Genomic DNA, 17,751 nt, shown 5'->3' with positions numbered 1-17,751 from the left:
TTAATTTTGTTAACGGGGCTTTCAAATGTTAGGTATTTTGGGAATCTTTCAATATTATTATGAGAAGGGAATAATAATAAAATATATATATATATATATAAAAATTGGCTGGCAATTAAGTCTTCTGAAATAGACCAGAACCTTATCAATATATATCAGAAATATATAAAATATTTTCCAAAAAAATCATGACTATGGTGTTCCTCCCTTAAATCTGTCTCATTGTTTTAAATTGGATCATCAGTCAAATTTAAAGATGGGGAAGGTGATTTTCAAAGAGACTGGATTATTATACCCTACATCATATAGTGGTAAGGGTATTATGTCTTTGTGCATTTGTTTGTAAGATGGAGAAGGAAGCGGGATAGACCCATATTTAATTTTGAGGATTTTCATAGAACCATTTTCTGAGTCAATTTACGCATGTCAGTCCGTCTGTCCGTCTGTCCGTCCGTCCATTCATTCTTGTGAACAAAATACAGATAGCAATTATTATCCAATTGAGATGAAATTTTGCAAACAATATTTGTTTGGCCCAAGGACGATAACTGGATCAGATTTAGATATAGCTTCCATATATCTTCATCCTATTTCGGGTTAATTGTGCACCACATTGCTAATATAAGTCCAAATAACCAGTATTATGGTACATCCTACCGAATTCAGTCTAGAAGCAAGTAAATCACATTTGATGAAAATCGATTCAGATATAGCTATAGCTCTCATATATATGTTTCATCCGATTTGGTGTTTTAAGTCCCTCACATGCGTAATATGCACTCCACAAGAATGATATTTGGTACCAGACAAGTTATGGAGCTCAAAAATATCTCTGTAAAATTTTATCGAAATCGGATCAGATCATATCTTCCATACATATTTTTAACCGATATCAGGTTTATTGTACACCACATGGCTAATATCAGCCCAAATGAACTGAATTTTGGCAATTCCGACTGAATTCATCCTAGAAACAAGTACTTAAAATTTTGTTAAAATCTGTTCAGATCTTTGATACCATATGTCAGATACATCTCAGATTTATCTTTATCACATTTCGTCAAGATCGGGTCAGATTTGGATATAGCATTCGTATATATCTATATCCGATTTCAGGTTTATTGTGCACCAAATGACTATTATCAGCCCAAATTCCGATGAAAGCAATTCAAATATTGGTGAAAATCGGTTAAGATATATAGCTATACCTCCCATATATATGTTTCATTCGACTTGTTGTTAATGTCCCTCACATGCGTGATATACACTCCACAACAAGGATATTTGATACCGGACATCAGATACAGCTCGAAAATATCTCTGCCAAATTTTATCGAGATCGGTTCAGAGTTTTATATAGCTTCGATATACATCTTTTAATATAATCCTTTTTTTTAATACGGGTTGCCCATATTCGACGGACCCATGACTCTTTTGGCTTGTACGCAGCGATATTCTCGGCCGATCGCCTTGGTCGACTTTTATATGGCCTCTTCGGATTAGAAAGAGCCTTACCAGTCGAAAATTTTTCGTATAAACGCTTAATGGTGCTCTTAGAAGGCGCACTTCTCACATTTTTTAATGTTTTAAAAGCACGTTGAGTTTTCACAATTGACTTCTTCTGTTGAATGTAAATTTCAGAGCGCTCGCGTGGCGTGTATTGGTTTATGGTAAAAATTTGATTGGACTGACGCTTCAAACGTGGTATGTCATTAAGCGATGTGACATCTCTGTCAAAAGTTATGGCGTTGCCAGATGGGTCCGTCGAATATGGACAACCCTGTATAATCCTTATCAAAGTCATATCATGCACTATTCAGTAATATTATTATTATAAAAGCCTCCGTCAAATAAGTTCCCAAATTGTGACTTCTCTGAAACCATGATGCGCATTCAAATAAGGCTCATAGTTGGTACGATCTAATTCACATAAATTCCACTACAAACTTTGTTGTTACACTTAGTGGTGTTAGGGTGTCATATAGTCGGCCCTTTCCGAATTTTGACCTTTCCTGACTGGTTTGTAAATATACTCTGCCCTTCCGCCTACTCATGCATTTTTGTAAACAAAGTACAGGTCGATCGTGACAAAATATCCTTGCATTGAAATGTCCACGTATGTCTATGTTTTTGTATAGTCCCCATATAATTGGACCTCCATATATTCGGTATTTTGATGATACATTTTTCACCGGAAAGATTCTTGTACTGCTCCACGCCTTCGTATGGCCTCCATATAGCGCTACCCCCTTATATGCGGTATTTTAAGGATTTTAGTTATATTAGAATTATATCAAATTTCGTATTTGGAGTTCATAGTGGGCTAATATCGGTTATATTATAAACGTGCAGATATGTTCTGAGGAATTTGCAAAAAAAAAAAAAAAAAAAAATTACAAATAACAAAAAAATAAAATATTTCGCAAATTTCCAAGAACAATTAAAAGCTCTTGTGTTCATGATCGTCTGGTTCCCATGGCAATGCCATTCAATTTTTATTTCATTTGCTGCAAAAATTAGCCAACGTCTTTGAAACACTAACAATCGCCACTTGAAAATCGTTTTTGTATTCACCTACATAGGTGTTATGATTTATTCGTTAAAAGATATTGGATTCAAACCAAATTTAAGACATTTCGGAAACAATATCTTGAGGTAACAAGTGCCATCCACTTCATGTGCAAGTTTCAATGAAAAGAATTTAAGGTTTACTAATTTTAGGGGATATTTTTAATAAATTTTAATTTTTTATTTTAATAAACTTTATAATGGTGGTTATATTTAAAATTTTAAGTAAAAATAAAAAAATTCTGGCCAAAGAATAACAACACATTTCGGGTGTCATGAACTGGTGAAAGTAATGGGTTGGTAGGTTGATTTGTAAGTATTTACAAATGAATGGAAAATCCATTATTTGGTAATTTACGTTATTGTTATCTTGCAAACACAAAAGGCTTCTCCATTACGTTTCGGACCTAAAGAAAATCTTATAGTCGGTCGGAAAATCTTAGTAGAGCTTCACATAACAAATATAAGTTTTTGTGGGAAATTTGTGAGACTTAAATTATACCAACTATGATTATAGTTATAGTTTAAAGTCCAAAGGACTAAATTTGTTTGTTTGTGTCTTTTCAATTCGGACTTTTATTAAAAAATAACTTGAAATCGGATAAAGATATATATGGGAGCTATATACAAATCTGAACCGATCTCTATGAAATTTGTCAAAGGTATTTCTGAGCTTATATTTCCCTGAATATCGTTGTTACGGAGTGCATATTACGGCTGTGGAGAACATATATAACAAATCGGATGAACAATAAGTATGGGAGCTATAGCCTTATCTGAACCGATTTTCACCAAATTTGACATACTAGCAAAGGTATCGTTGTTACAGAGTGCATACTAACTCCCAGGCCTAATCTGGTCGTAAGTGCCAAATTCCATCCCATTTGGGCTAATATTACATATTTGGTGCATAATAGAAGGCAAATCGGACGAAGATATATATGGAGCTATATCTAAATTTTGACCGATTATCTCCAATTTCAATAGGGTTCGTCCTTGGGTCAAACAAATTATTTATGCAAAATTTAATTTGGATCGGACAATAAATACAACCTGTATTTTGTTTACAAAAATACTTGGACAGACGGACGGACATGCATACATAGAGGTGAGGTTCTAGAAGGAGTTGGCAGATATCTATCATCTTCACAACAGATCTTGTGTAAGCAAAAATGTTTGTATGTTTGAAATGTGAAGAGAGTTAGATGCTTAGTCTGCAATTTTTTTTTTTTTTTTTTTGGGGGGGGGGGGGGGTGGGGGGGGGGGGTGAGAAGGAATGGACCGATCACTACCATCTTTATAACAGATCTTGTGTAGATAGAAATATTCAGATGTGGCAAATCCGAATGGAATCGGATGTTAATTGCGCGTTTTATGAGTTTCATGACTATTCAAAATTTTTACCCTTTGTAGGGGAGGTACAAGAAGGGGTGGACTGACATATTCTATTTTTACACCGGATGCAAATATTAGGATTTGCAACGTTGGAGCAAAATCGAATTATCCTTGCAATAAAATGTTTTTTAGAAAATGTCGATTTTTTGGGGGTGAGGTACCAGAAGGAGTGGACCGACATATTCCATCTTTACACCGGACCATGGGATACTAAAAATATTGTGATATGTGTAATTTGAAGACAAGCGGACTCTTACATCACATTTTATAGGGCAGGTACTCGATGGAGTGGACAGATATTGTCCAATTTCGCACCTTATCAAGCACTGATGCAAATATTAGGATTTGCAAAGTTGGAGCAAAATCGGATTATCCTTTCTCTTTCTGTGCAGTAAAATGTTTTTTGAATATTTCGATTCTTTGGGGGGAAGTGCCAAAAGGAGTGCGCCGATATATCTCATTTTCACAGCAGATCTTGTGTTGGTGGATGCTTATGTCGTTTTCTTTGAACGTTTGGTTTTTCCAAATCTTGAACCCTGTGTTGGGGAGGTACTAGAAGAAATGGTCCGATCGCTCTCATCTTAATAAGAGATCTTGTGATGATGGATATATTGAGATGTACCAAGTCTGTATGAAATCGGATGTTAATTTCGCATTTTATGAGCGCCATTGATATTAAAAATGTTGATCCTTTGTGTAGAAGGTGCCAGAAGGAGTGCGCCGATATATCTCATTTTCACATCAAATCTTGTGTTGGTAAAAATAATGGCATGTGTGAAATTTTAAGAGAACCGGATGCTTATTTCGGATTGTATAATCGTTTTGGTTGTTCAAAATTTTAAACCTTTGAGAGACCGGCACCGACCGATTGATCCGATCGCTATGATCTTTATAACATGTTTTGTGTTGATGGAAATATTGAGAAGTGCCAAGATCGAATGGAATCGGATACTCATTTCACGTTCCATTAGCTTCATGGTTATTCAAAATGTTGACCCGTTGTGGGGGAGGTTCCAGAAGGAGTTGTCCGATATCTTTCATCTTCATACCTGGTCTTGTGTTGATAGAAATATTGGTATGTGTGAAATTTGAAGAGAATCGGAAGCTTATTTCGTATTTTATGAGCGTTTTGATATTCAAAATTCTGACCCGTTGTGGGGGAGGTATCAGAAGGAGTATTCGGATATATTCCATATTCACACCGAATATTGTGTGTATGGAAATATTGGGATGTACCAACTTTAAAAATAAGGGGATGTTCACTTCGCCCTTCACGAACTTCATGACTGCTAAAAATTTTGGACCCGTTGCGGAGGAGGTTCCAGAAGGAGTGGGCAGATATATATCATCTTCACATCCGAATTTGTGTTTATAGAAATATTCAGATGTGAGAAATTGAAGACACTCGATGTCTTATTTGACATTTTATAAGAATTATAATTATTTATTATTATATAAAATTTTGACCCTTTGTGTGGGAGATACATGACGGATTAGGCCTAAATTGTCCATTTTCGCACCTAAAATATCGCGGATACAAATATTGGGATTTGTTTTTACAACATTGGATAATACTTTCTTGTTGTATAGGGTAAAATATTTTCTTTGGTCTTTTGTGGGGGAGGTACCAGAAGGAGTGGCCCAATATTGCCCATTTCCGAACTCGATATAAGTTTGATAATAATATTACAATGTACCAAGTTTGGACCTAGATCGGAGAATTATCGTGCGCACCAGCCAGCCAAAATGTCCTAAAAACGATTTGGTCCAAAGAGACCTAGGGTCTAAAACGGTTGTTTCGATGTGGCACGTTCTGGCCGTATCCTAATTAGTAGAAACAGCTAAAATACTTGATATAGTTTTTTGAAAATTTGAAGTATGCGACTTCGGAAAAGCTTGAAAACTCCACAATTTTTCTCCAAAATTCACAAAAAAAATGTGATCTCCCCTCCCCACTGTGCTACTAAGTTTAAAGACTATGAGTAAGGCAACGATACCGATCGTCTAACAGATAACGACACCTATCTAGATCACACCAAAATACTGGTTGGGATTATTAATTTGTAAAATTTTAGTGTTGTTGCTGTTTATTCAAACAACTTGTGAAGAGTTGTGCGCATGCGCCACTCAAACACACAATGGAGATGAGTTGTGTTCAGATGAAATGAGAAAAACAGAAGAAGCAGTAGACATGAGATCAATGAGATGTTTTTTATGAATGAAACAAAAAACCACTTAGATTCGTTTATTGGAAGATTAGATTGATATAAAATGTGTGGATAGGTCAGTTAGTAGTAACATTGCATGTTGGAACCTCGATAGATACACAAGACCAACATCAAGATGAAGGTAAGGAAAAAAAATCATCGTTTCTTGTTTTTGTGGGGAGCAAACGAGCAACTGTGGATTACCGCTCAGTTTCCCACAAGCGTTAAAAAATATTTATTTTTTTAATATTTTTAATTTTTATTTTTATGTCACCACTTTTCGGATTATTAATGGCGCCCAGCTTCTTGCCCATTTTGTTGGTTTACTTTTTGTGGGCTTTGCCGCTGCCGATATTTCATTAAAATTGAAAGAACAACAACAACAACAACAAAGCCAATATTTACCCCCAATCTCCGAAAATACTGCACGAAATGAACAACAAAAATTCGAAGAATCGAAATATGGCAACTCTAAATATCAAGTATTCGAGGTGCATAACGGCTACAATGGTCCAGCTGGAAATTCCGGTTCGTCGTCAGGACGTAGCCAAAAAATACGCATAGAACACATAAATGCTCCGCCCGGCTTTCCTTTGGATGATCCCAATTTAGATGCCACCTTGCTGAGAATTGTCACCGATGGTGCTGCTGAAAACCATGGACCAAGGGTTGAAGAAAATGAGGTTGTATCGAATAATGAACAAATTCCCATACCATTCCCCTCAAACTATCGTCATGTGTTCCCAGAAAAATCCTCATCCCGCAAGAGTAATTACAATGAAGATCAGAAGCAGCAACAACTACAACAAACTACATTTGTAAATTCCTATACAACTCAAGAAAGGGCTCCTCAAGCCAAACCATTTAAGGGTAGCCCATATTTACCACCTGTACCAGGTAGTGGGGAAAATGTAGGACCCGAATATTTACCTCCCCAGACAGACAGTGAAAATAGGCCATTCAAGGGACCAGATTATTTGCCACCCAGCGAAGGACAGGTACCAACATTCCAGCCCAACAATCCATTTAAGGGTCCTGATTATTTGCCACCTCAACCAAGTGGTTCCACAACTCAACAGTACAAAGCTCCGGAATATTTGCCACCTACAGGTGGTGCAACAAATCAAGGATCTTATCAGGACAACTTATCAAATAATCAGCAATATAACGTACCAGCAGGAGCTGGAACAAATCAGAACACATATCAAACCAATGGCCAATTTAAGGGTCCCGACTATTTACCACCTCCACCAAGTGTGAATGGTGGCGGTGTTAGCAATCAAGGATCATACCAAAGCAATACACCATTTAAGGGTCCAGACTATTTGCCACCTTCGCCCGGCTCAAGCGGGCCAGCCACAAGCCAGGGATCATATCAAACGTCCAGCCAACCACAAACAGGTGGTCAGAGTTTCCCCAACAATCCCTTCAAAGGACCTGATTATTTGCCACCGCCAAGCTCAAACAACTTTAAGGGCCCGGAATATTTACCACCCCAAGCCAGTGCCGGGCAACAGAGTGTTACACAAAATACCTTTACGGCTGTTGGTGCCTTACCACCTGGTTATGATTTTGTAAAACCTGAAAACTCCGAAGCAGCCATCTCCGAGCTTCACACTTTACCCAATGATGATGATGATAATGGTGCCGGCAATAATAGTCAAGAGGTTACGGTACAAGCACATCTACAAGTTGCTGGAGGTCAAGTGCAATCCAGGAATCTGGGACAAACGGCAGGTTCATATCAAGCTCCTGGTTATTTGCCACCCGTTGCAGGTCAACAGCAATCTTCAAATATTGTCTATGGCACACCTAAGCCAGGTAATGCGCCATTAAGTCCAGCCTATCAAGCTCCAGGTTATTTGCCACCACCAAGCCAACAGCAAACAACAACAACGACACAAGGTTTAGGATCTTATCAGGCTCCTGGTTATTTGCCACCATCGTCAACACCACAACCACAAGGTGGTTCCTATCAGGCTCCAGGTTATTTGCCACCATCCCCATCTGGCCCATCATCGACAAACCAAGGGAATGTCTATCAGGCCCCAGGCTATTTGCCGCCACCACCAAGTCAAGGACAGTCGGAAAGGGAATCGAAGAGTTATAGTGCACCGGGTTATCTGCCACCCGGTTATGATTTCCAAAAACCTGTGGAGCAAACAACCAATCAGGCACCAAGCCAAACAAATATACCTGGCAACAACAACAACTATAAGGCTCCCGGTTACTTGCCTCCAGGCTATGATTTCCAAAAACCTGCCGAAACTGAAGTCCATCAAGGATCATCCCCACAAAGTCAATCGGGTGGTCACAACCACAATTACCAGGCTCCTGGTTATTTACCCCCAGCCAGTCAGACTCCTTTCAAGGGTCCAGAATATTTACCTCCCGTAACTAATGCCGGAGCACATGAACAATCTTCGGCCCAATTACCGTCCAACACAGTTTCTCAAGTTTCCACATCTGGGCTGCAAACAGCCTCTTTGGTGGCACCAAATCCAGCCAATATTAACTTCAAGTCCCCTGCCTATTTGCCACCCGTCTCAAATGCTCCTAGACCCTCTTATGCCTTACCCTCAACATATCAAGGACCTGGATATTTACCACCATTTGCTAATGCACATCCAACCCCCACTGCAGCTCAAACAAGTCACATGCATCCTCTGAGCAGTTACATGACCAGTGTACAGCCCTTTGAACGTTATGGGAGTGCCCGGAAGCCCTTTGCCGAATATGGACCGCCACCAGCAGCGGTCGCCACAAACACCCATGACGTTGCTCCCATGTACAAAGAAGCTGCCAGCAGGCCCCAGTACTACGCCCCAGCCATGTCATATGCCCAAAACACAATCGGCACCCAAGCCTATGGTCAAACAGCCAGCCATAGTTTTGCAAGCTCCACGTTTAATCACCAAACCCGTCAAGCCCTGCAAGCATTCATGCCCAAAGATTTACGCCAGGAAATTCCCAGCAGTCGCTCCCTTGTTGGCACCGCCATATCGAGCAGCACCACCAGCCCAACGGTGTCTGTTGCTCCAACAGCTTCGGCTAAAATTCGCACCGTGCAAATTGTCAACCCGAACACCGTGAAAACTCTCAAAGTTTTGGAATCTTTGGATCACAGCGGCGTAAAGACCATTAAAATTCTGGGACCCAGTAACGAGGAACCCAAGGGAGAACATCGTGTCGTCAAAGTTGTCAGCGGACGTGAACAAACCGTGCAAACCGTGAAAATCTACAATGACCACCAGGATGTGACGGATAGTCATGTGGCTGAGTCGCATGGCTATTTGCCACCACGCCGTAAACGTAATCATAAAAAGGTCACAGCAAAAGGCCGCAGGCGTATTGTGAAAAACTGAAGCGGCTGAAATGTGCGAGGAAATGTGGCCCAATTTCTTTGCCCTGATGTTGAGTGGCATTTCCGTTACGACATCTCACCAACAACCAACCAGCCATCTTCAACACCATTTCCATGCCAGCGCCCTTTCAAATGCCGTGTTGCGTTTTTGGCAACACGTTATAGCACTGATTAGCTTTAATCATAATTTGTAATTTTTCAAACGACTACTCTTCGTCATTCAATCACTCACTGCCCGAGCGCTACCTGTGCGTCTTTCGTAAGCCTATGTGGGAAAATGAAGATCGTTTATGGTGTTTTCGGGTTCATTGTGAACCAATTAATGCCGCATGTTTTAGGTTAAATTGTTAGACCGTCTCTTTGGACCAATTCGCATCGTTTCATCAGTGGCTAAAAACCATTAATTATAAGATTTGCTAATTGTTGTAATCCACATCATTTGCCCACAAGTCAGGCAGGCAGCCAGCCAGCTACACCAGCCAGTGCCGATCATCTTGCCCCATTATTGAAAATTCACCTCATTTATTTGTTTTGTTTTTTTCTGTTGCCATTTTTGTTTGGTTTGTTACATTTTATTGTTATTGTTTTGTTAGTATATTTTTTCTTTTTTTTTTTTGCATTGTATGTAAATTGTTTCTTTCCAAACAAACGAACACACACACATATAAACTCATCATATTAGTCATATTGTATTTTTTTACGAATAAATTAAAAAAAAAATTAAACATAACACCCTGTGTTGTTGCAACTTCTGCTACATTCCCATTTGTCTGTGTGGGAATTTACATTTTGTGGTGTTTTTTTTTGTTTGGGTTTTAAGGTCGATAGGTCAACACACACAAGTTGAAAGGCTGTGACATTTTTTGTTTATCTACCTTCCTATCTGATTTTGTGCGGCGTCTTAAACGGTCAATGATCAAGGTCATTGCATAATAAATGTAAAATCTCATAGAATTTCAAATATATTTATTGGCGGAGAAATACAAACTGAAGACCCAAATTTTCGAAGAATTGACGAATTTTTAATATATTCTCTGTATAAATTATAACGTGGCACAGTGGTTCCACGTGTATGGTATAGCGAACCGAATACAGATAAAATAAGTAAGCAAAGGCTATAGTCGTGCGGGGCCGAGCATGTAATACCCTACAACACTACAATATGTTCGAAGTCCCTTTATATCCAAATCCATTTGGATATATATCCATTTCCATTGAAATAATGCTAAAGTGCCCTACCCAGAAGTTACCCTTAGATTTTTGACCCGGAGAATTTGGCCAATATTTACGCACTCCGTAGTATTGTTAAGCATTCAAAGAATTGCACACGAAAGTTGTGTTCCATTTTATAGCTAAATATAATCCAATGATCATCCAAAATGCTAGACTTCTTCTCTGTCCTCAACTCTCTTCCGATGCGAAATTCCGTGTCGATTAGTTCTCAATTGTGGCGTATAGAACGACTACAAAATTAGAAAAAAATTAAATTTTTTAGCCATTTAAACCTCTAAATGCACATCCTAAGAACAATAGGCTTCAATTCCAACCCTACCCCCATGCAAAATTTTGTGAGAATCGGACGATAATTGCGACATACATATAATACCCTCAAAACGTAGTGTTGGGGGGTGTAAAAATTTCGAAAATTTAAAATTCAAAATTGTAAGTCCAATTGAAAAAATCGCATGCGATAAAAAAATATGACAAAAATGAAAAAAAAATTAAACAAAAGATATAAATTTTTATTGGTATATTATTCCGCGATTTTCTTCGATTTTATCCTTTTCTGGCAAAAGACCATTCCGAATTGATGGGAATTGTGAAAATCGGCCCAGCGGTTCTTGATTTATAAGCAGAATAAATAAGATCAATTGTTTTACATATGTATTGTACCTATTTTGCTAAATATCCGATTTCTTGGCTATTAGAATCACTGTAATGGTCAGAAGTGATCTTTTAATGTATTTTTGATTTGGCTGGGATTAAAAATATTCGCGGTTTAGTGGAAATTTTCCTATTTTCTAACATAAAAGTTAGGGTCTATTTTACCCGCTAATTATTGTCCGATGGCCGCTCAAATTGGTAGGTTTCTGCCCAGTCCCAAACTCTAACTCCATGTAAATTTTCGCTTCTATTGGTTCATAATTGTGACCTATAGAGCAACTGCAAAATCAGGAAAATGTTCTGTTTTTGGTCCATTTCAACTCCTAAATATCGTGCGATCATCCCCACAAACAATAGGGTTCTATTCTGACCCATATATATTCATATATTCATAGCAAAACCAGTAAAGAAAGTCTTAAAGTCGGGCGGGGCCGACTTTATGATACCCTACACCACTTTTCTAATTTAGTAGAGCTCCACATAACAATTAAAATTTTTTTTATGGAAGAATTCAATCATACACGCTATGATTATAATTATAATTTAAAGTTCAAAGGACTAAATATGCCGAAGCATTTGTATCTTTTAAATTCGGACTTGTATTACCCATTTGGTGCAAAATTAATTTGAAATCAGATAAAGATATATGTGGGAGCTATGTATTTCTGAGCTGTATTTGATATATTTCCCTGAATATCGTTGTTACGTAGTGCATATTACGGCTGGGGGTAACAAATATAACAAATCGGATGAACAATATATATGGAAGCTATAGCTATATCTGAACCGATCTTCACCAAATTTGACATACTAGCGGTCGTAAGTGCCAAATTCCATCCCATTTAGACAAATATTACACGTTTGGTGCACAATAAAAGGTAAATCGGACGAAGTTATATATGGGAGCTATATCCAAATCTGAACCGATCTCGATAAAATTTAGCAAATGTATTTCTGAGCTGTATTTGATATATTTTCCCAAATATTGTTATTGCATAGTGTATATTACCGCTGAGGAGGACAAAAATAACAAATCGGATGAAAAAAATATATGGGAGCTATAGCTATATCTGAACCGATTTCGATCAAATTTGGCATACTTATTTTCAGGCCTAATTTGGGTGTATATACAAAATTCTATACAATTCGTGCTGATATTACACGTTTGGTGCACAATAAAAGGCAAATCGGACGAAGATAGGAGGTATATCTAAATTTTGACCGATTATCTCCAATTTCAATAGGGTTCGGACCAAACAAATGATCTGTGCAAAATTTCATCTGGGTCGGGCAATAAATGCGACCTGTACTTTGTTTACAAAAATACATGGACAGACAGACGGACGGACATGCATAAATCGACTCAGAATGTGATTCTATGCAGATCATCAAAAGGTACTATGGGTCTATCTCGTTTCCTTTTGCATGTTAAAAACAAATGCACAAAGACATAATACCCTGACCACCTTGTGGTGTAGGGTATAATTATAATAGATGTTCATCTACCGTCGGTTTTAGGTATTTTGAATAGTCCGATCTTATTTTTCACCTATTGGCTTTGATTTGAGTGTTAAAAACCTATATGAAATAGAACATCTATAATAGCCCCAGGTGAAAACCCAGCACAATTTTTGGTATTGTAATAATCTTAGCAACATTTTCCATTCAAGTTAGCTGTAGTTTGGAATTTGCATTTCCATAGTTTTGTCCACCTCAGGCAGAATGATTTCGGAATTGTCAAAGATAATTACTCTTTTACACCCATTGTCGTAAGAATAGAATTTATTTTTTTGCCATTTAAATTGGGCATTGGAAACCCCATAAAGCCCATATTTTTATACCCTCCACCTTGGGAAGGAAGGTATATTAACTGTGTCATTCCGTTTGTAACATCCCTAAATATTCGCCGTAGACCCCATAATGTATGTATATTCATAATCAGCATAAAATTCTAAGTCGATTTAACGATGTCCGTCTGTCTGTTGAAATCACGAAACATCCCACATTATTTGACGTAGAGCGTCAAAATTTAGCAGAACAACTTGTATTGTGACTAGGATGGTTGGTATTGAAAATGAGATATATCGGTCCACGTTTTGGTACAGTCCCCATATAACGGTACCTCCCGATGTTCGGTATTTTGATGATTTTTGCCTTTCTCACGGATTTGTCTGAAAATTGACATTTGTAGGCCATAATGGGTCCTATTTCGTGTGGCGATGATTTTAGCGACATTATTAACCGGAATTGTTTCAAATTTGGTATTTGAATTTCGTAATGGATACTACAGACAGAAAATGATATGTGCAAATTCACGTCTTCGTATAGCCCCCATATAACTGTACCTCCTGATATTCGGTATTTTGAGAATTTTAGCGACATAATTCAACAGATTTTTTTCAAATTTGGTATTTGAAGTTCGAAATGGATGCTACAGCCTCCGACAGAGTGTGGAGCTCCACGTCTTCGTATAGCCCCCATATAACGGTACCTCCGGATATTCGGTACTTTGTTGATTTTAGCGACAATATACATCTGAATTATTTCAAATTTGGTATTTAAAGTTTGAGAGGAATACTACAGCCTATGACAGAAAATTGTCTGTGCAGCTCCACGTCTTCGTGTAGCCCTCATATAAAGGTACTCCCTATATTCGGCATTCTGATGATTATAGCGACATTATTCACCGGAATTGTTTCAAATTTGGTATTTGAAGTTCGTAATGGATACTACAGCCTATGGCAGAAAATTGTCTGTGCAGGTTTACGTCTTCGTGTAGTCCACATATAACAGGAGGTACCGATATTCGGTATTTTGATGATTTTAGCTACATTATTCACCATTTTTTTTAAGTTTCGCATTTGAATATTGTAATGGCTTATGACAAAAGTTACCTATGCAGGTCCATGTTGACGTATAGACCCCAATGTACCAGCTACATTTGTTTTTTTTAAGATTTTAAAAGAATTTATATCGGATTTTATTATTTTTGAGAATTGCCAAATTCGTTCGAAATGGTGGAGGGTATTTAAAGTATGAGCTAAACATATCGCAATATTCCATTCGGCAAATATTAAAAAATTAGCTCGGGATAAAGCCATTGAAAGTGCAAGAACTTACATCGCAACAGAAAGAAAATAGACTCAAAAAAGCTAAAGTGGTGAACTGCCGAATTTGGTTTTCCTCGATGAGAAAACATTCGTTGTCCAGCAGTTTGTAAACAAACAAAATGATCGTGTTTACTTGCAAAGAGGTCAGCTGAAAATGTGCACCTTCGGTTGGCCACCAGAACTTAAGCGAAGGCCATGGTGATGGTGCGGGCCGCCATAACAGCCGATGGTCGCTCTCCGCTCGTATTAATCGATCGTGGTGTATTGAAGCCTTTGGAACGCAAACATTTGGGCCGCAGACCTTGGACATTACAAACGGACTCAGTACGCGCCACCCAAGAATGACTATAAAATTAGGTTCCTCGCTTCATTTCCAGCGCACAATGGCCACCAAAATCTCCGGATACCAATCTGTGGGATTATTGTGTCTGGAGTATTTTGGAAAGCAAGGTTGGCACTACAAAATATCGATCACCTCAATCAAGCGCTTCGCCGGGAATGAGACAAAATACCGCAGAGCAACATTCGGGCATCGTGTGACGGTTTCATTGGCCGTTTGAGGGCCATAATTCGTGCCAAAGGTGACCGATTCGAACAAATCTTAACTAATTCTAAAATTTGATGCTATATCCGACATTTTTTGCTTTCATTCAATAAAATTTAAAAATTATATATGGACCTATAGCTATATCTGAAGCGATTTTCACCAAATTTCATGCACTTTCTTCCGCGCTGAATTTGTTTATATCCATTCAATTAATATTCCACTCTTGAACTTGAAATCGAGTATGGATATATATGGGAGCTATATCCAAATATTTCTATATTTGATATATTTTTCCGAATATCGTTGTTATGAAGTGCATATTACGGTTGTGGAGTACAAAAATAACAAATCGGATTAATAGTATATATGGGAGCTACAGCTAAACTAAACCGATTTTCACCAAAATTTATTACTTATTTTTAGGCTTGTATATGCCAAATTCCATCCTATTCTGACTAGTATAACATATTTGAAGCACAACATAGGGCAAATCGGATGAAGATATATGTGGGAGCTATATGTAAATTTTGACCGACTATTTCGTCTTTGGGTTCTTCTTTGATTTGTACAAAATTGCAAACAAATGATTCGTACAGGTCGTTTGGACAATAAATGCTACCTGTATTTTGATTACATGTAGAGACGGGCAGACATGCATAAATCAACTCAGAATGTGATTCTAGGCAGATCATTAAAAGAAACTATGGGTCCCTCCCGCTCCCTTTTCTATCTTCCAAACAAATGTCCAAAGACATAATACCCTGGCCACAGTGTGGTGTAGGGTATAAAAATGTAATAATAATTCGCTTAGTTAACCTGCTTTACGAGAATTTTTACATTGCCACCATGTAACTGTTATCGTAGGCTAATTAAACTATACACTTTATTTTAATATAAAAGGTCATTCTATTTATATAAATTCTCTTCTTATTTTTGATTCATTGTTTAGTCACAATCACTGATTTGAATTATTTTGAACTGAAAACTGGTTCGTTTTGCGTAGGCATAGATTAGAAATCACAATAATACAATAAGTCTCGGTGATGAGATTACAAATGGGAATAACAAGTTCATAGAAATAGAAACACCCAATATCTGTTATTCTAAACACGTAAATACAGAATATTTTGAAATAAACAGGATTGCAGTTAGAAATTTATGAATATGGCAATTCAATAAATTACAAAAATATGTCAATGCTTTCGCTATTATAATAAGAAAGGTTTTGAGAATTTTACAAAGCCAGGCTCTTTATTGTTTGTGCGTTTTAAAAATTTCAAATAAATATAAGTTTAAGTGTGGTAAAATACTAATAAAACAAGTAAATAAAGTCCTAAAGTCGGGCGGGCCGACTTTATGATACCCTACACCACATTGCTAATTTATTAGAACTCCGCACATCTTCTAAAAGTTTTTATGGGAGAATTCATTCATACTCGCTACGATTATAACTATAATTTAAAGTTCAAAGGACTAAATATGCCGAAGCATTTGTGTCTTTTAAATTCGGACTCGTATTGCCCAATTGGGGTAAAATTAATTTGAAATCAGATAAAAATATATATGGTAGCTATATCCAAATCTGAACCGATCTCGATAAAATTTGGCAAAGATTTTTCTGAGCTGTATTTGATATATTTCCCTGAATATCGTTGTTACAGAGTGCATATTACTGCTGTGGGTAACAAATACAACAAATCGGATGAACAATATATATAGGAGCTATAGCTATATCTGAACCGATCTTCACCAAATTTGACATACTAGATTCAATTCGGTCGTAAGTGCCAAATTCCATCCCATTTGGACAAATATTAGACCTTTGGTGCACAATAAAAATTAAATCGGATGAAGTTATATATCTGAACCGATCTCGATAAAATTTAGAAAAGGTAATATTGTTGTTACAGAGTGCATATTACGGTTGTGGAGGACAAAAATAACAAATCGGATGAACAATATATATGGGAGCTATAGCTATATCTGAACCGATTTCGAATTTGGCATACTTATTAGCAGGCCTAATCTGCTTGTATGTATTATTAGGGCTGATATTACACGTTTGGTGCCCAATAAAAGGCAAATCGGACGAAGATATATATGGGAGCTATATTTTTTACCGATTATCTCCAACTTCAATAGGGTTCGTCCTTGGGTCAAACAAATGCTGTTTGCAAAATTTCACCTTAATCGGATAATAAATACGACCTGCATTTTGTTCACAAGAATACATGCTCAGACGGGCGGACGGACGGAATGACATGTATAAATCGACTCAGAATGTGATTCTATGAATATCCTCAAAAGTAACTATTTCGCTTTCTTCTCCCTATTACAAACATATGCACAAAGACATAATTCCCTTACCACTGCAGGGTGAGACTGCAGTTATTTCTAAGCCACTCGTCCGATAGCTATTAAAATTATTCCAGTGACAGCTCATTATATTGATTACAAGCGTACAAAAGCATTTTGGTGTGAATTTTCCAGAAAAAAAGTTTTTCCCGATGGAACTCAAGCGTGATAGTGTGATTTCTTTATAATTGGCTGGGGAAACACAAGTGGCTATCGTTAGAGCATTCCAGCATTTAAATGTGAATAAATCTTTTGTGTCTCGTACCATCGCTCGTTACCGTGATATTAGTAGCGTAGTCCCACATCAAGGAAGTGGACGGG

The 17,751-nt window shown here is 37.5% G+C and overlaps 1 protein-coding gene across 1 annotated transcript; it reads left to right on the top strand.

The window, feature by feature from the left end:
- The first annotated feature begins 6,045 nt into the window (after nt 1-6,045).
- On the top strand, nt 6,046-11,192 carry LOC101898183 (trithorax group protein osa). Its single transcript, XM_005180400.4, has 2 exons — nt 6,046-6,312; nt 6,473-11,192. Exons 1-2 carry the CDS (start codon nt 6,307-6,309, stop codon nt 9,533-9,535), a joined length of 3,069 nt encoding a protein of 1,022 aa, XP_005180457.1. The 5' UTR covers nt 6,046-6,306; the 3' UTR covers nt 9,536-11,192.
- The last annotated feature ends 6,559 nt before the right edge of the window (nt 11,193-17,751 follow it).

The sequence above is a fragment of the Musca domestica genome, unplaced genomic scaffold, assembly GCF_030504385.1.
Source record: "Musca domestica strain aabys unplaced genomic scaffold, Musca_domestica.polishedcontigs.V.1.1 14, whole genome shotgun sequence".
Classification (NCBI taxonomy): Eukaryota; Metazoa; Arthropoda; class Insecta; order Diptera; family Muscidae; genus Musca; species Musca domestica.
The sequence above is the reverse complement of the archived record's forward strand: the minus strand, read 5'-3'. Positions and strand labels throughout refer to the sequence as shown.